The sequence below is a fragment of the Enhydra lutris genome, unplaced genomic scaffold (genome assembly GCF_002288905.1).
Source record: "Enhydra lutris kenyoni isolate GAN:26980312 unplaced genomic scaffold, ASM228890v2 scaffoldscaffold33, whole genome shotgun sequence".
NCBI lineage: Eukaryota > Metazoa > Chordata > Mammalia > Carnivora > Mustelidae > Enhydra > Enhydra lutris.
The window spans coordinates 5,596,295-5,622,841 of NW_019154117.1; the positions used below are offsets into that span (position 1 = coordinate 5,596,295).

General features: G+C 38.8%; 1 protein-coding gene across 1 annotated transcript; it reads right to left on the minus strand.

The window, feature by feature from the left end:
• On the minus strand, positions 1-25,017 carry LOC111153590 (cell division cycle 37 like 1). The gene is made up of 7 exons (XM_022512720.1): positions 24,730-25,017; positions 20,103-20,384; positions 17,393-17,486; positions 9,489-9,604; positions 9,000-9,122; positions 4,820-4,984; positions 1-287 (listed from the first exon to the last, which is right to left on the minus strand). The coding sequence occupies exons 1-7, from the start codon at positions 24,859-24,861 to the stop codon at positions 186-188; spliced, it is 1,014 nt and encodes a 337-aa protein (XP_022368428.1). The 5' UTR covers positions 24,862-25,017; the 3' UTR covers positions 1-185.
• Between the last annotated feature and the right edge of the window lie 1,530 nt (positions 25,018-26,547).

Consider the following 26,547-nt stretch of genomic DNA (forward strand, 5'->3'; position numbering starts at 1 on the left):
AACAAACAAACAAAAAACCTAGCAGCACATAAAAAAATTTTACAAAACGTTTCAGTACTCTTTTTTCCCCTCCCATCAAAACCAAACAAAAATAAAGTGCAGCACCCATGAAAGTGTCAAGAAAATAGCCAAGTTCTTCCTTTCTTGTAACAAAATAGCACTTGGCCTCAGCAGTCTTAACCAAATCACACAGTGTCCATCATTTTGGATTCATCATCTTCTTTATGTACCACTGAGTTTAAACTGCAGAGAGCTGTATTGACAGAATACTGAAGATAATCTGGATTCTGGAAAGAAAAAAAAAGAATATAAGGAAGAAGCAATGGATAATAGTTTTATGCCACTGTACACAATTACATACTCAGTTTCACACGGTCTCTGTCTCAGCAGTATGGCAAAAGTAAAGTAGGAGGGAAAGAAAATGGACCCCGAAGACAAACTTGGGTTGAAACCCAAGTATAAAGAAAACAGACTGGACCACTTGATCAAAGAGGATGTGACAATAACAGAAAGATATATGTAAAAAATGAAACTGGGATAAACACTTTTTCTTCCTTTTAACAAAGCTTGCAATTTAAATTATTTAATCATATAAGGGTACAACTTCCATATAATTATATGTACAAAGCAACTGACAATTTAAAAGATAAATATGGCTTTAAGGTGGCAATGCATTTTAAAAATTACTATCTAATTACCACAGTAAATATAAAAATGCAAAACACTTGAAAAATAAGGAAAAAAATGCATTTACCAAGTAAAAATTACAGCTACCTTCAGAGTCTATTTTGGTTTTTCAAAGGTTAAAAACAAACTCAAGTGAGAAATTAATCTTTTGAGAGGTACTCAGATCCATTATTTTAAAAACTGAGACTAAAAGAACATTTTAATTTGGATTTTCTTTATTTTTTAAACTCATAAATACCTTATCTGTATTTCTAAAGCTAGGAATAAAACTATTATTTACTAAAGCACCATGACCAGGGACATAAGCCCTTAATACCCAGGACCTTCAATTTTATCTATTCAATTATTCCGAATATCTGCTAGCTACTCAGTTTTACCACCATTATCACCTGGTTTCATTTGTTTATTGTATTTAATGAATACCAATGAGGAAAACAGTCCAAACGGGATAGATGTTTTAAACTTTCCCATCGCAAAGGGAGGCACGGTTTTCAAAAGATTCTCTTTTAATCAAGTATAATACATTGTGATTCCATTATTTGTAAAAGTCCAGAAGCTAACAAGAAGCCAGATTATTTCCCATCAAGTCCTGATGAAGGCAGTGGTCCCAATAACTGAGGTAGAGAATACTACAGCAATGCTGGACCTCAGCTCTTACTTTTTTTTTTTTTTTTTTAAAGATTCTATTTATTTATTTAAAAGAGAGAGATCACAAACAGGCAGAGAGGCAGGGAGAAGCAGGCTCCCTGCTGAGCAGAGAACGTGATGCAGGGCTTGATCCCAGGACCCTGAGATCATGACCTGAGCCGAAGGCAGAGGCCTAACCCACTGAGCCACCCAGGCGCCCCGGACCTCAGTTCTAACCCTACCTCTACCATCAATGTATGTAGTCCCTACAGAGAAAACTACTCAAGATTTTTTTCTTTAAAGATTTTTTTAAAAAATTTACTGGACAGAGAGAGAGAGATCACAAGTAGGCAGAGAGGCATGCAGAGAGAGAGAGGGAAGAAGGCTCCCCACTGAGCAGAGAGCCCGAAGCAGGGCTCGATCCCAGGATACTGAGACCATGACCTGAGTTGAAGGCAGTGGCTTAACCCACTGAGCCACCCAAGCGCCCCAAGATTTTTTTTTAATGATTTTATTTATTTATTTGACAGAGACAAAGAGAGCAGGAACACAGGCTGGGGGGCGCAGAGGGAGGGGAGAGGGAGAAGCAGGCTTCTGGCTGAGCAGGAAGGGACTGGATCCCAGGACTCCAGGGTCATGACCTGAGCTGAAGGCAGCTGCTTAACAACTGAGCCACCTAGGTGCCCCTCCTCATCACAATTTAATAAAATTGAAAGCTGGTCTGTAGGATAAACCTAAGGTAACTGTTACAACACCTCTGTCCAAGAGGCCTTGCTTTGGTTCTCTGAAACTAAGAATGATGGTATTTGCTTATTTCATAAGACTGTTGTCAACTGAAAAAAAAAAAAAAAAAGCTGAAGTGTTATGCCAATTTAAGTTTTATAAAAAATTACTAAGCTCTCATTACATTATCCCATTCTCCAAAGAAACAGGGCTAAGACCTTTTCTGACAATGAAAGCCCAATTCCAAAGGCCTTCAGAACAGAGCTCACAATTACTCTGCCAAGACTGGACTGGAGTCCTCCAGAACTATCATCCATCTCCCTGAGAACTGTTAAGACCTCAACATGGAGACTTAAAAAAGCAAAAAGCAATCAACATGCCTAACCTAGTGTACACTTAAATGCCACTAATTACCCCCATTATTTTCATCTAGTAGCATTCTCAACACATTTCTCATCCCAGTCCCTGGTTCTCTGTAAGAGCACATGACTGTGTCTCCTGTCCTGTTTCTAGCACATGATTCAGCAACAATCTTAGTGCAGGTGAATGAGCAGCGAAGGAGGACAGAAATCCAGGACTGCAGTATTAGCCTCGTCATTCAGGCAAACTGCTTAACCTCCCTGAGCTGCAGTTTATTCATCCATAAAAATGAATGAAAATGAATCACAGGGCTTTTGAGAAGATGAAATGAAACAACATATGAAAGTGTTTTACAATCTATAAAGTGATATAATAAAAATGGGATATAATTATGGTAAAGCTTTTCTCCCAAAAGCCTCCCATCACCCCGTCTAGTCCTTCTGTTCATCTAGCTGAAATTTTACCCAGCCCTTCTCTCCCTCAGGAGGGCTAGACCAGGATGCTCAACTTCTCCAATCACGAGGAATTAGCCCAAATGAATTAAGTCCGAACAATCCTGAAAATACCAGCCACTTTAAAGCATCAAAACTGTATAGCCCCAACCCCATTTCGCCAAGGGCGGCCAAGCAGCAGTCTCAGCAGCTATCGGACGTGTGCAGGAAGAACTTACTTCTCTCAAACCAGAAGCAACTTGTTGATAATACAGGCCGCTTGGGATATTTCAATGGGTATCTTTTCCCTCTTATGTTTAGAGCCAGTAACATCCTTCAAAGTCTCTTTTTCCCTTTGTATTCATTCCGTGATATCTTAATTATAGGTTTATATATTGGACTTGACACTGTCCTACTGTCATAAAATTCCCTTGGAAAGACTAGTTATATATGGGTTATTTCTCAGAATGGAAAAGAAAATCATTACTATACTTAAAGAGCATTAAGAGATACTCTGTAGGATAAATGGAGGGGGAATACCACTAATATATGTAACTGAGGGGAAGTATCACTAATTATGTAAAAATCAAGACCTTGATTATTTCTATCCTTGAGAATTAGGGTTTTTGGCTGAGTTGAATCAATTTCTTTTCTGAGTTATCAATTGCTTTTCTTAATTGTCGCTTTGGCCTATGACTTATATAACGCAAATGGTAAAATTATAGAGACATAAGCTGTAGATACTGAAAATCTCAATCCTACCATTTTATGAGTTTAAAACTACAGGGTTCTCCTCACATTGTCTCCTGATTGAGTCTGCCCTTTTCACTGTGTAGGCAACAGACTGAACTGGCTAAAGCTAGTCTCAGAATCTTGGTGTCTGGAAATGAGGGATGACTGGGCTCAGTTAAAACACTACTAAAATCAACATGGGTAGCAACTTTCTAGTGGTAATTTAAATCTTCTGACAAAACCCCTGTCATGCTAGAAACACAGCTTTATCTAGATCTCGCAGCAGAGGCTCAAATGGTTGGTGGACATTACTAGCAAGAGCAGCTTAGCAGAAGGTACATTAATGTATTAAACATGTTACCTCTGGCAGGCAACACCAACATTTCATAATGTAATACTAAATAAACTCATGGAACAAATTACCTTGGTTCCCACTTGGATATATGCTCTGAAGCGAATTCATCCTAAGAAAATTTTTTTTCCCTCCAATTTTTTGGATTCCCAAATTGGATTTTCCAAAAAAATCCAATAAAATTTTTTATTTAAGACTGAGAGCTTGTGCAAGTGTACAGTGGGTTAGGGGGTGGGGCAGAGAGAAAGAGAGAAAAACTTCAGCAGACTCCACACTGACATCCAGCTCCAACCGATGACCCCAAGATTATGACCCAAGCCAAAACCAAGAGTTGGGCACTCATCTGACTGCCTCACCCAGGCGCCCCCAACCCAGAAAATACTTAACAGTATAGTTTGCTAAGAATGAGATGTTCCCCAGGAGCCATCTTAAAAAGTTCATGATTGAGATGATCAAGAGGTAACACCTGCATTTGAGAGTGCTTAGGTACAACTCAGCTCTTCTATAATACATGAGTGGAATCTGGTGCCTCTCTAAATACCCAAGAGATGCAAGAGACTCAGTGCCAAAACACGGCATGAAATGAAAGAGTTTTCTTCTGAGGCAAGAATATTTAGAACAATCCCATATACATCCCATGTAAGAGCAAAGAGTAGTATAAAAGAACAAAAATTATGTGAATAAATTTATGAACAAATAATAGGGGCGCCTGTGTGGCCCAGTTGGTTAAGCATCTGCCTTGGGCTCGGGTCGTGATCCCAGAGTCCTGGGATTGAGTCCCACATCAGGCTCCTTGATTGGCGGGGAGCCTGCTGCACCTCTGCTTGTGCATGTCGCTAGCTTTCTCTCTGACAGATAAATAAATAAATCTTTAAAAACAAAACAAGTATTTACTTTTCCAACTTACCTGTGGTAAGGATTCTAACAAACCTATAGATCCCACATTAGAATGGGGCACATGATTCTGAACTGTCATAGGTTGAAAACTTGGTGATCGAGAATAAAGTCGGACTCTTGACTTGAAAGCTTCAAGTTCATTTTTGAAAGCTTCAAAATAACCTTCTTCCTCTGCCTGGAAAACACACAAGACAAGACTCTCTTTTTCAAGACTTCAGACCACACAGTAAATTCTAACAAACGTATCAGATCTGAAGTGGAGGAAGTAAAGATAAGATGAATAGTTTACATGTCCGTAGACACCACCAAGATCCCCGTCAGATTTGTGAATACTCCCTGTTTTATAGGAAAATTATTGGTTTGCTCCACTTCCCTCTGCTCCAGTAAGATAAAACAAATATATATACACACACACAAATACATATGTATACACACAAATACAACAAAAGTAGGAATTCTCCGAATTTCTCTTGATTCTTGACAGGATCCAAAATAGTTCTCATTTCACCTCTCACATTGTCAAGCAACAACCACAGGATATTCTTAAAACTTTCTAATTCTCCATCAAATAATGATAGGGCACTATTAGCTGTTTCTATAAATCTCCAGCTCTATACTCCCTATTTGTAAAACCATGAAAACCAAATAAAATTTAACATTTTATTCCATTCTGTAAGTACCTTAGTGTTTTAGTGAAGCAAATACCTTTTCAGCATTATGGAGAGAAAAAGGTATAATGAGTATTATGTTGCAGGAAGGGACCTCCCTCCAATGATGTATAACACAATCAAGATTCTTGATGTAAAACACCTAATTGGCAGTAGCCTCCACTTAGTTTCCTCTGCAGATAAGGAATGATACAACACTTATTCTACACTAATAGGACTTCAGGCTTTAAGTTCAGGTGATGGAAGAGATTTTTGTCAAAATCTCATTCCATAATATCGCTGGGCCCATTTGTGTGGAATGCTATTTTTTCTTTAATGTAGTTTAGATTATGTAATCAATTAAAACCTGTGAGTTGGTTATTAACATCAATATCTATACAAATCACACAGACAATATTCTGTGCTGCATTCTATCTTTTATGAATTTAGCAATAGTTTCCTTAATTATATTATAGCATTTCACTTTAATCAATATATGGCACTTGCATAGACATACAGGATATTGGCCTTCAAGTCCAGAAGTAATCCTTCTGCAACAAACCATGAGAGGAGCCAAGGGGCACAGCTCCCAGCCTTACTGCATGCTGAAGGCCTGGGATTTACATCTAGAGACCTGACTAATTTTTGCTTTAAGTAACCTATTTTCTATGCTAATTTCCTAACTTGTAAAATAGAAATAATAACCCTCATAAAATCATATGAGGATTTAATGACTTAATCCAGGTAAACTGCCTAGAATAGTACCTGGCACAAAGTAATAAGTACCATGAAAGTTAGTTATTCCTTAATTTTAAAAAATTGTTAAGAACACAATGCTAAGATTAAAGACTTCTCAGTTCTATTTTGACAAAGTAAATTTCAAAGCCTAGACATAGGTTGGCTATGTTCCATTATCCTATTAATAAGCACTAGTTCAAACATATCCAATCATGTAAGGTGAAGAACTAAGTATGGTTTTTATTACACCTGTGTGTCAAGTGAACATTTAAAATAGTCATTAGAAGCCTTAACTAAAATACCAAGTCAATCATTTACTCATTAAAACTCTTACTGTTTTGGGAAAGTTTCATATTTAGGCTGCACTTTAGAAGCATTTACAACATTTAAGGTAGAGCTACTATTTATTTGACACACAGAGGGCGAGATTACAAGTAGGCAGAGAGGTAGGCAGAGAGAGAGAGGGAAGTAGGCTCCCGGCTGAGCAGAGAGCCTAATGCGAGGCTTGATCCCAGGACCCTGAGATCATGACCTGAACCGAAGGCAGAGGCTTAACCCACTGAGCCACCCAAGTGCCCCAATTTTTTAAAATTTAAAATACATTTAACTTCATACATTTTTTCCTCTTTATAAAATAGAGTATCACGTGTAATTCTACCACCCAAGAATAATAAAGTTAAACTTTTGGTAAATTTCCTTCTAATGTCTAATTGTGTATGCCAAAATATATTATATGCAAAAAAATGTAAAATACATACGTACTTTACTAGGCAAAACCGCACTATGTACCCATAACAAATTAGGAAATGGATCATTACTAGCATCTCACAAATCAATTCCCAAGTTCATTTCTTCTCCCTTCTCTGAGGTTACTTTCTTCTTAAAAAGTTACTCTCTTGCCTCTTTGGTTTTACTGCTTACTTATGTACCCTTCAACTAAATATTATTTAGTTCTGCTTGTTTTGCAACTTCATAAAGAATACAGAATTTTTTTTTAAAGATTTTATTTATTTGACAGAGAGAGAGAGATCACAAGTAGGCAGAGAGGCAGGCAGAGAGGGGGGAAGCAGGCTCCCAGCTGAGCAAAGAGCCTGATGTGAGGCTTGATCCCAGGACCCTGAGATCATGACCTGAGCCGAAGGCAGCTTAACCCACTGAGCCACCCAGGTGCCCCAAGAATATAGAATGTTTTTTAAAAGATACTAGATAAATCATTCTGTGACTTGTTTTTTCCCCCACACTCCATTTTTTCATCCACAGTAATGCTGGTTAATATTTACCCAAATGAATATCCCATTCATCCCACTGTCAACAGACACCTGGGTTGCTCCCAGCTTTTTTGCAACTATGAATAATTCTACTATGAACATTATGGTATGTGGTGTACGTGTATAAGAGCTTCTCGAAGGCAGCAGTTCTTTTCAAACTTGATGGTCTCAGGACTCCCTTCACACTTGAAAATTACTGAGGAAACTTAAGAGCTCCTGATTATGGAGGCTATTATTTGTCAATGTTTCCTGTTTTAGAAATTAAAACCCAGGAATTTGAAAAATATTATCTAACAACAAACTCATTACATGTTAACATTTATAACATTTTTATTTAAAAAAAAAAACTCTATTTCTGAAACAAAAAATATTTAGTGCCAAGTCTGGCTGAACAGAAGACAGCTGGATTCACACATCTGCTTTCTGTAACAAGTAACATCTTCATGTTATTATGAAAACGGTTTTGACTCAAGGCTTCCTGAAACCAGGTCTTGAAGACCGTTGGATGTCCCTGGACCACATGCTGAGAAATCTATTCTCTAGTACATATACCTAGGAGAATTTCTGGATGCAAACACTTGTTCAGCTTCGCTAAGAAATTTCCCAAAGTGGTTGTGCCAATTTATATCCCTATAAGCAGTGAATGTGAAATCTTACTGCTCTACTTCTTGTATAACTCTTCAATTATTACTAATCTAGTGAGTGTGAAATGGTATTTAATCCAGACATATCTATTTTTCTTTAATATGGCCAACATCATCCTATTTATATATCACTTCTTTCGACTTTCAGCAAAGCATTTTCTCAGATCATTAAAAATTTTCCTTAGGGGCACCTGAGTGGCTCAGTGGGTTAAGCTTCTGCCTTCAGCTCAGGTCATGATCTCAGGGTCCTGGGATCGAGCCCCACATCCATCGGGTTCTCTGCTCAGCAGGGAGCCTGCTTCCCTCTCTCTCTGCCTGCCTCTCTGCCTACTTGTGATATCTCTTTCTCTGTCAAATAAATAAATAAATAAAATCTTAAAAAGTTTTTTTTCTTAAATATAATTTTAATGGTTGTCCTAATATTCTTTGTACCACATGTTGTTTTTAACCATTCTTCTGGTTGTTTAAATTTTAGGTGGTTTCCTATTATTTCATTACAAAAGTCATTTCTCATTAAACTGTGAGTTTTATACATGGAGGATACACTATTTGTTTCATTCAATACTGTATCCTCAGCATCTTGAAAACAGTCCTTGCATTAGTGGACAGTCAAGACTTATTGGCTGAATAAATGATGCAACACTCTAATTTCCCTGAACACATTCATTTAAACATGCCTCAATTTCATGTGCATGCTACAGTACAGCCTCTTACAGAGCTCCCTGAACTCTAAATTAGCATGAAATCAGCAATATAATTTTTCCCACTATAGTATCTATGGAGAGTTTAGTCTGTGGCATTCTGGTTGGACGGCTGTCTTTGATGTATATGGACCAAAGAGGTCTCAGCTAAGGCTTAAGCTTCCCATTTAAAAATATTAAATAGTTACTTACTTTGGCTTTCTGGAAAAATAAACGAAAACACCCTCTTGGATCCACATTACAGTTTTTGGCCATTTCCATAATAAACTGCATTACAACAGCCTGATGTGCTATTTGTTCCATTAGAGCCCCTTTCTGAAAACAGAGAGATTAAAATTATGAGAAATACCTCTGACAATGTATTTAATATTGTGATTACTTGTTTGGATTTTAAAACATGATTTTCCAACAGGTTAAAAAAGAAAAGGGTTTATAGTATGTGGGAACAAGAGAAATGAGGTGGCAAAGAAAGTACACTGGAGAAAAGTTTCCATATGCTAACTAAAACAACTGAAAATATTCCCACAGTAAACTCAAGTAGATCTAAAAACAAAAAATTTATTATTACCATTTAATAACCTTTCTGCTTTCATTTGAAATAACATAAAAGACAAAACAAAAAACCAAAAGAGCAAATCAGAATTCCACTAAGGTTCCAGAAACTCAAGACTCACACAATACCTGTTCAGCTTCTAGATGAAAACACCATAAAATAAGATATTTAGCAGTCTCTTCACATACAAGATATGGATGGTCAGATAAAAATCTCTGACTATCATCCCATCGACTCAACATACCTAAAAGAAAAAAAAAAAAGAATTAAACCACAATTGTCAAATACTCTTATAAACAAAGAAACTGGTATTTTAAATGATTCTCTTTAAAGACAATTCGTATCACCACAGCAATTTGTTTATGATAAAAGAGCAAATAAGAGGGATAAAACTCCTTTATTTATATATTTTTTAAGATTTTACTTATTTATTTGAGAGAGAGAGAGAGCGCACACGCGCGCGTGTGCACCCACACAGGAGCAGGGTGTGAGAGGCAGAGGTAGAAGCAGACTCCCTGCTGAGCAGGGAGCCCCATGCAGGGCTCCAGGATCATGACCTGAGCCAAAGGCAGACGCTTAACCAACTGAGCCACCCAGGTGTGGTGATAAAACTCTTTTAAAGCAATACCCAATATATTGGAAAGAGCTTCCCGAGTTCACAAATTAAGTTTTATTCCAGATAATTAGTCAGGTTAAAGTAGGGTGATGGGTTTAAAGCCAAAAACCCCTCCATCTGGGAAATGCCTGATGTTCCAGGCAAACTGAGATGACTAGTCATCCTAAGCTAAACTGAGTACAGTCTTTATTTAAAGAAACTCAGTATTATTTATCCACAGAATACAAATTTTTCTACTAGAAAGATGGCAAAGAAAGCAAAACCTCAAGAAACTGCATTTAGCAAACACTTACTAAAATAGAAAAACTGTATTATCTCTAACTTATTTAAAATGTCTAAGAAAGGGGCATCTGGGTGGCTCAGTGGGTTAAGCCACTGCCTTCGGCTCAGGTCATGATCCCGGGGTCCTGGGATTGAGCCTCACATCGGGCTCTCTGCTCAGTGGGGAGCCTGCTTCCCCCCTCTCTCTGCCTGCCTCTCTGCCTACTTGTGATCTTTCTCTGTCAAATAAATAAATAAAATCTTTAAAAAAATAAAAGTAAATAAAATGTCTAAGGTGATATGGTCAGACACTGACAGCATAGAAAACCAATAGGTTTTCTGAAAACCAGTAGGTATTATAATAGTAAATATACTTTAACCATTTCAGTCATGTTAATCATTTAGTCGTATTTATAACATATAGAAAACGAAATCAGTTACGTATACTTGAAAGCAGATACCATTTTGCTTCAAAATATCAAGCTAATCCAAATATTATTTAAGGTGTATCTTCATCTTTATCCAAATTAGTAAGAAATTTGGTGCAAAGTTCAATGACATCATGGAACCAGCAAAGTGTTCAGCTTTAAATTTTGTTCAGTAAGCCTTACACTTGAGCCAATTAAACTATGTTAGCTTTAGATTCTTAAGACTCATCCAGGGGCTCTAGGGTGGTTCAGTTGGTTAAGTGTCTGCCTCCGGCACAAGTCATGAGCCTGGGGTCCTGGGATCAAGCCCTGCATCAGGCTCCCTGCTTAGTGAGGAGTCTGCTTCTCCCTCTGTCTCTGCCCCTGCTTATGCTCTCTCTCTCTCAAATAGAGAAATAAAATACTAAAAAGAAAAAAAAAAAAAAAGACTCATCCAAAGAAGTCTGTATGTCACTGAATCATTACAGAGATTTCGCAAGGTGGTCTCAACAGTTTGGCTTTCCTCTAGACACAAACTGAACTCCTATATATTAAAGTTCCACATTAGAACACAAGAACAAAACTGAGAACAAATGTCTTACTGAGAAATACACATTTAGCGCAACACGTGGGAATCAACTGAAAGTGAATGATTTCCTCATTCAAAAAAACAAGGGAGTAATCATTTTAGCATTTTCACATAAAGAGTTTTACAAGCTTTATAAAGCATTTCCCCAACACTTTAGATACAGCAATTAAGGCACTTCAAATACTGAGAAACAATGATTTTCAAAGTTACTTAAAACTACTTCTCAAGGTATACTTAAAGAGTCTAATAACTTCTGGGGCTAAGATCTAAAGAAGGCATAAATCTTTCTTATACCTGAAGCCATAAAATAAATCCTATGAAGCAATTTTGCATTAGTTTTGTTATACTCCTGAAGAGGCAGTATTTTCAACTCTATCCACCACCCAACAGAGAGAGCATTGCTTCTCTTTACTTCTCCACGGCAGCATCATCACTTACTGAGGCACCAAAATCCTATCCATTTTGGTTTCTTTTATAGGAAGGATAGTATAAAATGGTTAGTGACACTTACAGGGATCATAGGGGCATCATTAAATGTTGCAATTTTTAAGCTATCCATTTGATACCCAAGACAAAATTAATACTTGAGGCTGACCACAGCTTTTCTTTATCTGAGAAATACCTGTCATCACTTGATTTCAAAAATGTGTATCGATAATTATGAAACTGAGGTTAGATTACAGGTAGTCCACACATTCCTTTGTGAAAAGAGCGTGGAATCTGATGAACAAAACACTTAAAGATAATGAATGGCTTTAGTGGAACAGAACATAACTGAAATTACTAATGTTATTTTGGAATTTGCAAACAAATTTATAAACAAATAGAGGGTAGCACAATCTAGCATGGTGACTAAACAAGTCAACTCTGGAAATCAACGGCTTAGGTCCGAAAACTGGCCTTTCCACTTACCATAGAGATAGGCATCTCTATGCCTCCCTCTCCTCTTCTATAAAATAAGGCAAAAAATAGTATCTCACTCAGGGTTTCTGTGAGAATTAAATGAGTTAATACATATAAGGCACTTGGGACAGTGGCTGATGCAGAGTAACCATTAGGTAGTATCAACACAAAAGGAAACAATTCATTCTTTCATTAAATAGCAAATACTTTGGTTAAGATTAATCTAGCCATTCCAACTAGCCAACCAATCTCTGAATGCTTGAAAAACCTTACTTTGACAAATTAAAATATTTCCATTATGTGCTTTCACCTATGTATTTTCCTCAACATCTAAATCCCAATCCATCCATTGACTCTCAGTACTCCACCTAATTCCTGAAATGGTCCTCCAATACACATTGTTCCTGATTTCCCTTTCTTTGTGTTATAATTATGGAGTAATAGATTTGAATCTTTTAAATTATACTAATCACTTTAATGTCTCTATCTGCAAAAAATCTCCCCAAAAGGTTGTAAATTTTTCTTTTAAGATTTTATTTATTTATTTGACACAGAGAAAGAGATCACAAGTAGGCAGAGAGGCAGGCAGAGGGAGAGGGAGAAGCAGACTCCCCGATGAGCAGAGAGCCCGATGAAGGGCTCGATCCCAGGACCCTGAGATCATGACCTGGGCCAAAGGCAGAGGCTTATTAACCCACTGAGCCACCCAGGCGCCCCAGGTTGTAAATTTCTTAATGAAAGATAAATGACCTCTTTTTCTGTATTTTCTCAGGCCCAGGGCTCCTGTATTTTCAATTACCTACCACCAGCCAACTATTTCTACACAGACTTGCACAAAAATTCATCTATTTGAAACTAAGCCCATTTTTCCCTCCCTGCCATCTATGGTGCTTCCTAGGCTCCATGTCACCCACTCAAAAATTCTAGAAATTCCTCTAAACATTTCCATGCCTCCCACATCAAACTGATCACCAAGTCCTGTGGGTATATTATCATAAACTGTTAATAAAGTAAATCACATTAGTAAATTTTCCAATGTTAAGCCATCCTTGAATTCTTAGGATAAACCCCTTTAAAATATTTTCTTCCTATTATAAAAATGATGTATATTCATTGTGGAGAATTTGAAAAAATTCAGAAAAATCATCTGCAATCATATAAGAGAAAACTAGTTAACACTTGAATTGTATTTATTTCTGGGCTTATTTTTTAATGACTTAAAAACTAGAATCCTATCATACATATGAATTTTCTATTCATGTCATTCCACATTCTATTCAGGAGTACTTTATAGTAAATGTTTTTCAAAAACAGTACATTAATGTATTTTTGAAAAGCAGTATGTATGTGCTTACACTGAGGAGACTAAATATCCACCTTCCATACAAATGAGAAAGATCCATCATAGTATTTATGTAAACATTTACAGCTTTTTTTTTTTTTTTAAAGATTTTATTTACTTATTTGTCAGAGAGAGAGAGCACAAGCTGGCAGAATGGCAGGCAGAGGCAGAGAGAGAAGCAGACTCCTGTTGGACAAGGAGCCCACTGGGGGACTGATCCTAGGACTCTGGGATCATGACCCGAGTTGAAGGCAGCAGCCTAACCGACTGAGCCACCCAGGCATCCCACATTTACAGTTTTTGATAAAATTTCCAGTGACAGCACTCTACAGACTCAAAAACATAAAATCATAGCTAACTTTGGCTGGAAGTGAACAGATGGTGTACCATGAAAAACTATGCTACATCATGAAAAACCTACTCACATGATCACAAAGTAAGTGATGTCAAAGATGTATATGACATTGAATAAAACTTAAGAAATTTAAAAGAAATTTTAAAACTTAAATTTAAAACTTAGAGAAATTTAAAAGAAAAGACTTTGTTGCTAAATTGATATGTTATGTTTATAAAACATGAATTAAATAAAGTAATAAATACAAATATAAGGGGAAAAATCAAGACATCACTGCTTCAAAATACTCCATGGTATGTTCATACCATTTATCATTAAGTGGTAAAGTCCACCTAATTATAAGAGCGTAAGTAACATAAGATAGTCAACAAATACCATAATGGAAATGTTAATGTTAAGTACACTTGAAACCACAGAGAAGTACCGGTATTGAGCCCCTGGAGCCCTTTACAGCCCCCCATGTATCAGGCCCTTGTCTTCCAAGAGTCTGGAATGCAATCTAAGTTTGGAAAGCCTCCAGATGGAAGTTTTAATTACAGTTGCTATTCCAGATGTGTTTAATTCAGAGTATATTATTGTAGTCATAATTCTGACAAATGCTTTTTCCCCTTTACCATAATAAGCATATAATACCAGAAACATTTGCTTCCACACAGCAAGAACAGCACTGAACTTCCACTATCTCGCCTAAGGTCTATCAGTTCTGTGCCACAATTTAGTCCACAAAGACTTTTTATCATCATCCCACGTGATTACCAGCTGGCCCATTTCATACTGATGAACTTGGTGAGCAGGAAACAGCAGGTATCCAGGTGTCCTGGTAAGATACACTCATGCCAGAAAGTGGGGGAAAAAATACACATGAACTTTTGGGAGCCTACTACTGTAGTGAAGTTTCTGGGGATACAAGAAGCTGTGGCAAGTAGGATATCTCCTCCAAAGTAAAAAGCCAGTGTACATTTCCATTAAGAAATAGGCACAACGTGAATCTGGGAGTAGCTATCAGGTCTGGTTGGCTTTGAAGACAGAAGGCTCTGGTTAGTATTACAGGATGAGACTCTGGAAGGCCCCAACATGCAATGGCAAAACCACTGTTTCTTAGTCACCTGTGGATGTCAAGTCAGCCTTTTCCTCAGCCATCTCCCTGCTCGCAAAATATAAGCTCAGGGGTCATGGTGCCAGACTTGAGATTATGCAGAGATTCAACGGCATGGGATCTCCCCATTAAGAGATTCCAGTATAGCCTCTGAATACCTAATGTGCCAGTAGCAGAAACCAGTGCTGAAAACTAAATATGGCACTATATGCTGGATGGACCAGTCAGCCATCAAGTAACAGAGTGATTATCTTGGTCCCATTTCATCCCATAGAAAGCAGTGGTTCCTCACTTGATCAAACCCATTCTAGATCTGGTATTGCCCTCCCTGCTTGCCATGCTTCTACAAGTAATACATCTGTGGTCTTACTAAATGAATTATTCAGTACCATACCACATTAGTTCTTGACCCAGAAATTCATTTTACAGCAAAAGACATGAAGACAACAGGCTCACGAAATTCAATGGTCTTACACACATCATTACCCAGAAGCAGATTTTATGGAATGGTTAAATGTTTTATTGAAGACTTAAATACAGTTACACTGCCAGGTGGGTTACAACACCTTGTTGAGATTGGGTTATTTTCCCCACACAAAATTGTTTCTTATTGAGACATTCAGTTTACAGCAAAAATGAGGGAACTGTTTTGCACCTGCTAGGTGTCCCATGGCTCCAAAGCAACAAGCTTACAGAATGGCAGCTAATGATGACCACCTGCAGGATGCTATTCCCTGGAGGCAGTGGAACACACAGGTGTAGGAAGCAAGGGCTACAGGTGGGAGGGGCAAATCACATTATCACAACCAAGACTCTTTAAATAAAGACTTTTTAAAAGTCAACTTTTTTGGAACGCCTGGGTGGCTCAGTTGGTTGGGCTGCTGCCTTCAGCTTAGGTCATGATCCCAGGGTCCTGGGTTCAAATCCCACATCAGGCTCCTTGCTTGGTGGGGAGCCTGCTTCTCTGCCTCTGCCTGCCACTCTGCCTGCTTGTGTGTGCACACTCTCTCTCTCTCTCTCTCACAAATAAATAAATAAGATCTTTTAAAAATAAAAAAGTAAACTTTGTTCATTTCTTCGGGTTCTATCCTTGAATTAACCTGAATACACAGCCTGCTTTTTTTAAAACAAGAAATATGAGAAAAATAAATCCTTTATGGATAAACTATATAAAAAGGGAGAAAAAATCTATCTACTGTCTTACTAAAACTGAAGGATGAACGAAATTTTAAATACTTAGGGGGGAAAACACCATTGGGAGTGTATTTCAAAATGCCACTTAATAAGCTTATTAACATATTACAAATAAAAACTATGTTTATGAAATTAGCATATTACTTGGCCTAAAAAAAATTACGCCTTGAGCCTTAGCCCCTAACATTTTCCAGTGGCATTTTGACCCCAGCGGCACCACTCTGCTTACCCATCACAGCATGTTGTTTCCTGACTCTGCCTTTGCACACGATGCTGCTGTTCCCTTATCTACAGGTAGAACTCCTACGTGTTCATAATCTAGCTAAGATATTCTCTCTCTCTCTCTTTTTTAAAAAATTTTATTTATTTATTTGACAGACAGAGACCACAAGAAGGCAGAGAGAGAGGGGGAAGCAGGTTCCCCGCTAAGCAGTGAGCCTGACTCAGGGCTCGATCCCAGGACCCTGGGATCATGACCTGAACCAAAGGCAGAGGCTTTAACCCACTGAGCCACCCAGGCGCCCCAGATGTTCTCTCTTATGGAAAGTCTTCACCACATCAACCCTCAGCCCACCATCTTTCTCCCATAGAGAAAACTACTTCTCAGTACTTTGTATATGTCTGTCTGTGACTATGTTTATCTGAGTTGCAGTCGAAGGATCTGCAGGAATTATATAGGAACATATCCAAACCCTGAAAATAATGAATGTGAATCTTATAACCATAAAATAATCAGATACCATGGAAGCAAAGAGGGAAAATGACAAAAGCAAAGACTAGTTGGGGAATGGAAAAAGGCTATGGAGTAAGCAAAGACTGTGCCTTAAGATGGCAGCATTAATTAATAATAGATTGAATTTTGCTTCTCTTCTCAATTAAGTTTACTGTCAATCTATTTATGACCAAAAACAGTCTGCAGCAAGAGCTGTATGACTGTGCCAAAGTACCACAAAACTGGAATTTTGCCACTTATCTTCTTTTTGACCGCCCATTTTATAAATACACTTTTTATACACATATTTATGATGTCAAACACTTTTTTTTTTTAAGATTTATTTATTTTGACAGAGCACAAGCAAGCAGGAGGGCAGAGGGAGAGAATCTCAAGCAGATTCCCTGCTGAGCACGGAGCCCTACCCAGGACTCAATCTTACGACCCCAACATCATGACATGAGCTGCAATCAATAGTCGACTCTTACCGAATGAGCCACTCAGGCGCCCTGATATCAAACACTTTATAAAAGAAGGGAACTAAGCAGTAGACTTACCAAAATGTCTGATTTTTTGTTCATATTTCTGCATAAATGATTTTGATTTATCTTCATCTTCTATTTCTTTTCTTTTATCTTGATTAATAAAACTCTAAGAAAAAAATTCTTGCAGTTAAAATCAGATTTTATATTCACCAAATATTCTTTCTCAGATACTGAATGTCTCGCAATGCTTCCTACAGACACTATAAAAAGGTGGTATAGTATTATACTGATATTATACCATCAAATTCATCTGTTAAACTCTTTTAAAAAAATAAAAACTTTCTTGTATTAGTTTCATTATTTTTTAAAATGGTACATGCGAAAATTATAGAATTATTTTAGAAATCATACCAGAAAATCCAAGTGCCAATTAACCTTTTTGTTAAACGGAATTTCCCTACCAAAGTATACAGAAAGATCCTTTACATGCATAATATATATTTTACATTATTCATTTCCTTTAAATATTTTCAACTCTAGCCTAATCTCTGGAGTTCTCTCTGGAAATAAACTTAGACATTCAAAAGTGTGTAAAATGTATTTATTATAACTTCTTCGCTAAGACATAAAACTAAAATGGACCTTTATCATAAACTTTTCTTAGGAGAGGTCAGTTTGATTCTGAAATCAAGTACAGATTTCTATTAAGTAGATGCTTATCTTGAGCTAAGAAGCCATAAAGCAGACCAAGATGAAGTTTTTATGTAGCCAGAAAAACTGGCAGGACAGTTTCTCAGAACATTCTGTGATTGCATTTAAACCTTGTGATCATCACTGCCAAAAACAAAAATCACAAACTAGCTCTCTGCCAGTTTACAACTCAAAAGCACACAAGTTTATATATTTCAAAATAGAAACATTTCCTTTATATATCCTGCTATCTAGACCAGCACTGTCCAATAGAAACATGATCCAAGTCACAAATAAAAAGTTTTGTATTAGCCACATTAAAAAGCAAAAAGAAACAGATGAAATCGGTAACACATTTATTTAACCCAACATATCCAACATATGATCATTTCAACACGTAAGACAAAAAAATTATTAATGAAATATTTTACTTTTTTTGGTACTAAGTTATCAGAATCTGGTGTGTATTTTACACTTACAGCACATCTCAATTCGGACTAGCCACATTTCAAGCGCTCAATAGTACATGTGACTAGTGGCTATCGAGTTGGACAGCGCAGATCTAGACCAGTCCTCTCAAGTCTCAAGCTCCCAGACAAAATCAATGTACGATTTTGAGCAAATGACTGGAACATAAAGATAATCCTAATTAATTTGTGGTATAAATGTAGGCTAGGTTAGAACCTAAGTTAAAAAAAAAACAACACACATAAAAATAATTAAAAGCAGACAAATGAAAATATTTCCTTTGTGACCACTGTGTTAAGAGACATTAACTTTATAAAACAAAGAAACACTACTTTGACCATTCCCTCTGGAAGGAAAAAAAAAGTTATTTTAAGTAGTTATGGTGTAAAAACGCAAACCAGAAATAAGTGCTAAGAAGACACGCCCCCTTGGAACAATATATATAGATACAGTGAATCATTCAGATAAAGAATGATCTTGGTGCGTGTGCGTGCACAGCGCAGAAATAATACAAACTGGCACAGGCATATTAAAAAGTCTAGAAAGATATAACTAACTGTTAACAGTGGTTATCTCTGGGAATGAAACTGGAAGTGAAGGAAGACTTTCAATTTGATTTTACATACTTGTTTTTTTTACAGTAAGCATGCTGTACTCATAATTTTTCTCAATTTAAGTAGCACTGATGGAGCTACTGCTGTTGTACATTTAACCTATGTGTATTCCTTGTTGCTGTAGCCAAACGAGGGCTGGTCCAGGGAAAGGAAATTGAAAGCCCTTAAGAGGATGGGTTGAGAGCAGATGCTAGGACAGAAACAAATAATGTTATGGACCGAGAAGTCTAGAGAGTAATGATGGTTAAAGATAAAGCGAATGTGGACTTAGACAAGAAGGAGCAATCTCTCCCTGCAGCTTCGAGAATTTAGTACAGATAGAAGTGCTACTTCACACATTAGTAAAAATGAATTTCACTGCCCAGTTCTTCTTTAGATACGGCACAAAGAATAAAGCCGACATAATCCAGTGAGAAATTGGAAACTACTCTTAGTAACTACTAAGTTGGCAAAAGTGCTGTAATGCTGGTAATGCCCAATCTGGACTATTACCTGAGGTTTACTAAATACATTCTGGTAAGCAAGGGTGTAAGACTCTAACAAACCCAGTACTTACACATTAGTGTCACGGAACTGACAGCAAGCTGGCAGCAACATGGGAAAGCTCTTGTAGCATCTAAGCTTTACCACGTGCCTGGCCCTATCCTGTGGGCTTTTAAGGAGTTAGCTCAGTCTTTATACTCACCCTATGTTGCTGAAGAAACTGAGGCTTAGAGATGTTAAGTGACTTGCCCAGGGTGACAAAGCCAGCAGCATGTGACAAAGCTGAGTGTGAGTCCAGAGTCCACCCTTACATTCAGCGCGCTATGCTACAGTCACAGATTTATAGTAACGACTACCCACACTGGCACTACCGGGGAGACAGGTTTCTGTAACAAACACTTTTCAAAAACTGTCAAAACTGAATACTGTTCACAGGTTCTGTTGCTTTGTTACCAAATGCGCACAACTGGTTTGTACAAACACTTCCGTTTTCTCTTCTTTCATTATAATCCCATAAAAAGTCGTACCTTGTTAAAAACGTCCTTGCTAATGGCATCCATGTTCCACAGACACATCCTCTCTCTCTGTACCAGGGCCTCCTCTTTCTGCCGCCATTCTTCCTCACGTTGCCTTAGCTCCGACACTGCTGTTTGTGCTCTGGCATGCTCCTGATCCAGGGACTCGGAGTTATGCAGGGCTAAGCTACCAAGTTTTTGCTGAGCTTCGGCGAGATTCCATTTGCATGCCACAGAGCTCTTCACAAACTCTTTCTGCTTTTGACAAGCCAGTTCAATCCCATGGCTATACATCTGGATAAAAAACAATATTGGAAGAAATGAAGAAGGCAATGGTATGTTTATGCAGCACAACTCAGTTTTCTTTTAGTCAAGGACTGCTGTATGGTATCTGTGGCACACACGCGTTCTGCCTTCTGTGTATGCAGTTATACTTTTATATTCTAGGTCTTCTTTCATCAACTAGACGCTAAAAGCTTCTTTGTTAATCTACGCCTCTCTCCTGACAACTAACAGCAGCAAAAAGCCTGATAATTAGCCCAGTGTTCTGCCTATAGCTGGTGCTCAAGGAATATTTGATTTATAGCTTCTTAGCCCTGAAACAGCAGAATGAGAACAAAAGCTTCAATCTAGCCCATCACCTTAAAACTGAACATGCTGAAAACCAGATCTTTAGAGTTTTGTTCTGGAAGTTCCTCACTGCAAAGAACCTTTTATTTGGAGGAATTACTTCTTGGTTTCTATTTTCTTTACTATCCCAATCCCTAGTGATCTGAGAAGTTCTTATATGTGGAGTTTCTGTTCACAACTGACTCTGTCAGACATTCTTTAACTTAATCCTAATCAAAATAGGCAAAATTATTTAAAAAAACAAAACAAAACCAAAAACTGGACCATCCTCATGACTGACTCTGTTCCATTCAGAAGCAAGAGTAATTATTTTTATTTTTATTTTTTTAAAGATTTTATTGATTTATTTTGACAGACAGAGATCACAAATAGGCAGAGAAGCAGAGAGAGAGAGAGAGAGAGAGAGAGAGAGAGGAGGAAGAAGGCTCTCTGCCGAGCAGAGAGCCTGATGCGGGGCTCGATCCCAGGATCCTGGAATCATGACCCGAGCTGAAGGCAGAGGCTTTAACCCACTGCGCCACCCAGGCGCCCCGAGTAATTAGTTTTAATATTTACTGAACCACTACACTGACAGTACTGTGATGGGTCTTTAATTTCTTATATTCTTCAACTCCATAAAACAAAAGCCGAAGGCACATTCTTTATGACTTCTCAGCCAAAATGTATCAATTTCAAACTAAGTATTTGGAACAATTTTACTTTGATTTGTTCCCTAATCTGCGTCACTACTCAAGCCTTTATAATTTCATACTTCAGCTATGGAAATACAATCTTTCTCATCTGAAGCCATTCTCCACTCCACTAGACTTTGAGTAATTTCTCCAAAAAACAAATCTGATAATTCTACACACTCTTAGTATCTTGGGATAAAGCACAAATTCTGTGGCATGGCATGGTTCTTCATGATCTCATTTCCATTATCTCTCTAGAGTCAGTTCTAGTTACTCTTCAATGTGACAACTCCTCGTCCCCTAACTCCGATCTCCATTCCAGACTCTGGCATCGCTTCCATTAAGTTTCCTCCAAGTCCTTCCCTTCCCACCCAAGGTTTACATACTCCTTAATGGTATTTTCACAGAATGTTGTGCTTATTTGTTTACTCAACCAGCAGCTTCTCAAGAGGCTAGAATTCCATCAATCTTAGATGCATAAATGATTCTCCACTTCTTGGAACAGACCAGTGGTAGCAAAGAATTCTGAGGCAAGTAGCATGCAAGGCCTCAACTTTTCAGAGGAATCCTAGATTTATGTTGTGGCAAATGTGGACATTGTTGTTATTCAGGTGGCTTATTAGTTTAGCAGGTCTGGAGCCCAGGTACCACAAGGCCCTAACCAACCAAGTAAAATATTTATTTTTATTTTTTGCTCTCTTAGTTAGGATCAAGAATAACTGTAGCCCAACTATGCTAAGAAGAGGCCAGAAAAAGGAGAATAATGAAGCTATAAAATCTGTTTTGTAAGACAAAGATACACTCAGAAAGCAATATGGACAAATGAAAATACCTTGCATTTTCAAATTATGTGGGAACAAATATTTATGTCTCAAATCAAACAAAGAAATCCTATTTCTAAATTCTAAAAATAATTCATGTTTAAATTCTTCTCCACAGACTACACAGACAGCATCTGGCCATTTGAGCAAACTATCCAACATACACTGAGATGATTAGGGGGAAAAAAAAAATCACATTTTACCTGTGAACACACCAAGGTTTTAGAAGAACATTAAACAAAATAATATTTTAATGAACATGAATTCAAAAAGATACTGCTGGCATTAGGTTTATTAATACTTTATATTAAAAATGCTCATACAGGAGGGGCACCTGGGTGGCTCAGTGGGCTAAAACCTCTGCCTTCGGCTCAGGTCATGATCCCAGGGTCCTGGGATCAAGCCCTGAGTCGGGTTCTCTGCTCAGCAGGGAACCTGCTTCCCCCCTCTCTCTCTGCCTGCCTCTCTGCCTACTTGTGATCTCTCTGTTAAATAAATAAATAAACTCTTAAAAAAAATGCTCATATAGGATCTCTAAATTCTGAATTCCTTTTACTTTAACTGGGTATCAGAACTATACATCACATATGACACTAAGAGATCTAGATTTCCCATGTCTAGTAAAATTAAACCAGAGCTGTTTTTGAAAAAAAATTATAAAATATTTATAATTTTAATTAAACATTTTATTCTTTCCAAATATTGCAATCCAAAAACTTAAGTCCTAAAGTCAGCAAGACAAGTAAGTGGGTTTAAACACATGAACTAATTCAGGATTAGTAATCACTTTGCAAATCTTAACACGAAAGGTAGCGTCTGGCATATGGTTTTACATTACATCACAGAATGGGAAGTGCAGCAGGTAGGAAAAAACACTACTAGGAGTCAGAAGTGGGTTCTAGTTTTAATTCTGCCACTAACTAGCAACAAGATCTCAGAGAAATCATTTTTAATGAAGATAAGCCTGTTTACTCATAAAATCACTTTCAGCTATATAAGCTTACAATTCCAAGTGCACCAGTAAAAAGTACTTTTTTTTTAAGTTGTTGGTTTTTTGGTTTTTTTTAAGTAATCTCCACACCCAACATGGGGCTCGAACCCACAACCCCGAGATCAAGAGTCACATGCTCCTCCGACTTAGCCAGCCAGGTATTATTCAGCTTAGATATTTTCTAAGTTCAGAGTTTCTCTTAGACTTTCGTGATTCAACCACAACGCACTGAAATTCCGGAGACCTCTTATTCTCTTCATATGCCTTCAAAATTGACAACAGCAGCTGCTGTTCATTGTTTCCCCTCTGTAACACATTCATTATATGCTCATATAACACATTTTGTATATAAAGATGACACTAGCAATCCATAATTAGGGGGTGACTACTGACCTATCAACTCTCAATCTGGCCTCCTAAAAAATGTCTTGCACTTTCCCAGAGACTGGCTGGCCGAAGTACAGTCTATGGTTATGAAACAGCGTTTTTTTCAGTGAAGCCAGCTAACTCAGTGAGCTGGGCACAGGACCGATGGCCTTACACTTACTGGCAAACGATGTAAATAACTCATATTCACTAACAGCTAGCAAGATGAGCCTAGAGAAGAGCTGCTAATTCAGTTAAGCTCCTAGGGACCCCGTTTTGCAAGAAGCCTAGAAGGCAGAGAGAAACCCATAACATGTCACTGAACATGTTAGTGTTTAGTCTGTTTTCCTGAAATATACTTCCAAACACACTCAAGTTAGGAGAAACACCAGGACAAGGTGATGAGAGTATGTAAGCACTTCCTAAGACAGGACCCAGAAAAATCTTAAATGGTGTGTCGGAAAGAAGGCTGGACTGAAAACCACAAGTAGCACCAGGAATCTGAGGAAAAAGCCTGAAGGAAAAGGCAAACGGGTGTCTGTATGTTGTCAATGGAAAACGATATGAAGCAAAACTTAAAATATAACTGGACGGGAAAAATGGTCACGTTAAAGAGACAGATTTACACCAGCACCAAAAGTGAGGTTTACAGAATTTATTCAGGTGTCAGAAGTCAGTGAAATTGGGTCCTAAATCTGCCTAAAGTCAGAAGCTCGGTGAATTACTGAAATACAACCAACCATTCACCGTTCCTGTTAATCGCGCACAAGTATCAAAGCCTTCAGCAGAATAACGCGCTCGGATACAGACACGCACAAGGGGACAAAGGGTCAACGTTATAACGTTAGCCGCCCCAAATCTGGGTGCTGTCAGGAGTGGGGTGAAGGTGGGGGAGGGGGAGGAACGTCTTCCACGGATGGGAAGGCATTAGCCAAGGTGAAAAGGTGTGCGTGGAGGAGGAGGTTGGGAATATATATATGGCCAGACCTCTTAGAAGCCCTCAGAAGATGCTACAATAGCCGTGGAATGGCATCAAGCTCCGGACACGCGGGAGAGATGGGAGCGCAGAACAGGGCACAGGGAGGGTCGCAGAGACAGGGGACTCCGGGGGCCTGGCGACACCTCCCCATCCCCCTCGCCAAACGCGGGACCCCTCTCACCTGCGCGCCGCCGCCCGGCAGCTGCGGGCAGCGGGGAGAACTGGGGGACACGTCCAAGTCACTCTCTTCCTCAGCCTCACCCTCGGCCCGAGGGAGGCTCCAAGGTCCTGGCGGCGGCCACGGCTGCTCCATGTCCGGTGGCCCCCAGCCCTAGAACCGCCACTGCCAACGGACTTGGCGTGAGTGGAACCTGCTGCGCGGAGCCAGCCTCCCCAGCCGGCCAGGGCCGTTACCCAGAATCCCTCTGCTGGCCGCGACGCCGACGCACACCCCGCGCTAGCCTGGGCCGCGGAGAGCGGAAGAAGACGGACTCGCTTGGTATCGTCATTTCCGGTATGGTGGGCGGGGCCGCGGAGGCAAGTCTGGGCGCCCACCCGCGGGGGCGGGGGCTGGGTCTGGGGCTTGCGTTTCTCTAAAAGGTTTGAGTGCTGCCAGTTGACCCTTCAGGGCACTGCGAGTCACTTAGGCGCAAGTCCTTGTTGCCTAGTATTGGTGGGCGGAAGATAGGGCGGAATTTTGAAAAGCAGGGCCAAGTGTTCTCCCGTTTCGAGCTCCAAGCTACAGGAGTTCGCGAAAGTTGGCCGGGAGGGCGCGGAAGATGAAGGACCCGAGCAAGCGCGGCTCGGAAATGCTTGCGAGGGTGGGGGATCACGGTCCAAGCCCGGGCAGCTCGCATCCCACGGACCTCTAGTCCTGAAGGCGTGCGCTTTCGTTGAGCCCTTTGTTGAGAAGAAACACCCAGCGTGCCCAAGGTCACACGTTTAAGGGGAAGACATGCGATCAGCCTAATATCAGACCCTATGCGAGGGTCTAACCTCAAACCGTGTATATCCAGCAGTACCACGCTGCTGCCCTGCTCATAATTACAGAGACCCGAATAAAAACGAGACGCCATTTTCCCAGTCTCGTAGACTGACAAACTTTGAGGTTTGTCAATACACAGTGTTGACAAGATGTGAGGAAAATGCTGTTGAAGAGAATGGGATTTGTGTCACCTTTTTAGAGGGGTGATTTGACAATATCAGTGGTTTAAGGGCTTTGATTCAGCAATTTCACTACCAGGAAATTATCCAACGGTTTTGTAACAATATCCAATGACTTACCTACAAAGATGTTTATTGCAGCAGTTTGCAGCCAAAAAACAGGAAACTAGTTGTCCATCAGTAAAGGAACTTAAATTATGGCATATTAATACGATAGTCTTTAAAAAGAGTAGTTATGTATGTGCTGATAGAGAAAATCTCCAGAATGTGTTTTTAAAAATTACAGAATTAGATATATTTGTGTGTATATCTATCTATGGCTATCAGAGCGAATGATCCAATCTGTGTAAAAATATGTGCATGTGTATAGAAAATTCCTGGAGAGTGAGCAAGAATTCGTAATGATGGTAGATCAGGCGAGGAGGAGAGTTTCTGAGTTTCTTTGCTTTCCATTTTTAGCTTTCGTGCATTATATGGTTTGAATATTTTTCAGTGAAATAACTAATTAATAATTAGTTAAAATGACAGTTGAGAAGCACTGTGCCTAAACCTTTGGGATTAGGGAAAGCCACAGGAGTTAAAACAGAAAGGGTGGGAAGAAAAGGAAAACACTTTTTTTCCTCTTTCTTTCCATGAAGGCACAAAGTGCTTTGACCAGTGCCTGGCTTGAAGTAAGCTCTATATAAATGTTAAGTAATTGTTTCATTGTTTTTTCTCCTACCTGTCTCACTACTTCCCCTCAGGCTCTTCGGCAGGCTTCTCACCTTCTAACAGACCTCTAATTTTAGAATTCCTCAAATTTTGGCCAGTGGGGAGGACCTTATCTGTTCTTGTG

Bases quoted from the DNA above. Each gene is read 5' to 3' on its own strand.
- LOC111153590 (XM_022512720.1), bottom strand. From the start codon at position 24,861: ATGGAGCAGCCGTGGCCGCCGCCAGGACCTTGGAGCCTCCCTCGGGCC. The intron at 20,385-24,729 runs GTGAGAGGGGTC...TTTTTTATCCAG, and splicing joins TGCCGGGCGGCGGCGCGCAG to ATGTATAGCCATGGGATTGA. The intron at 288-4,819 runs GTAAGTTGGAAA...TTTTCTTTCCAG, and splicing joins TGTTAGAATCCTTACCACAG to AATCCAGATTATCTTCAGTA.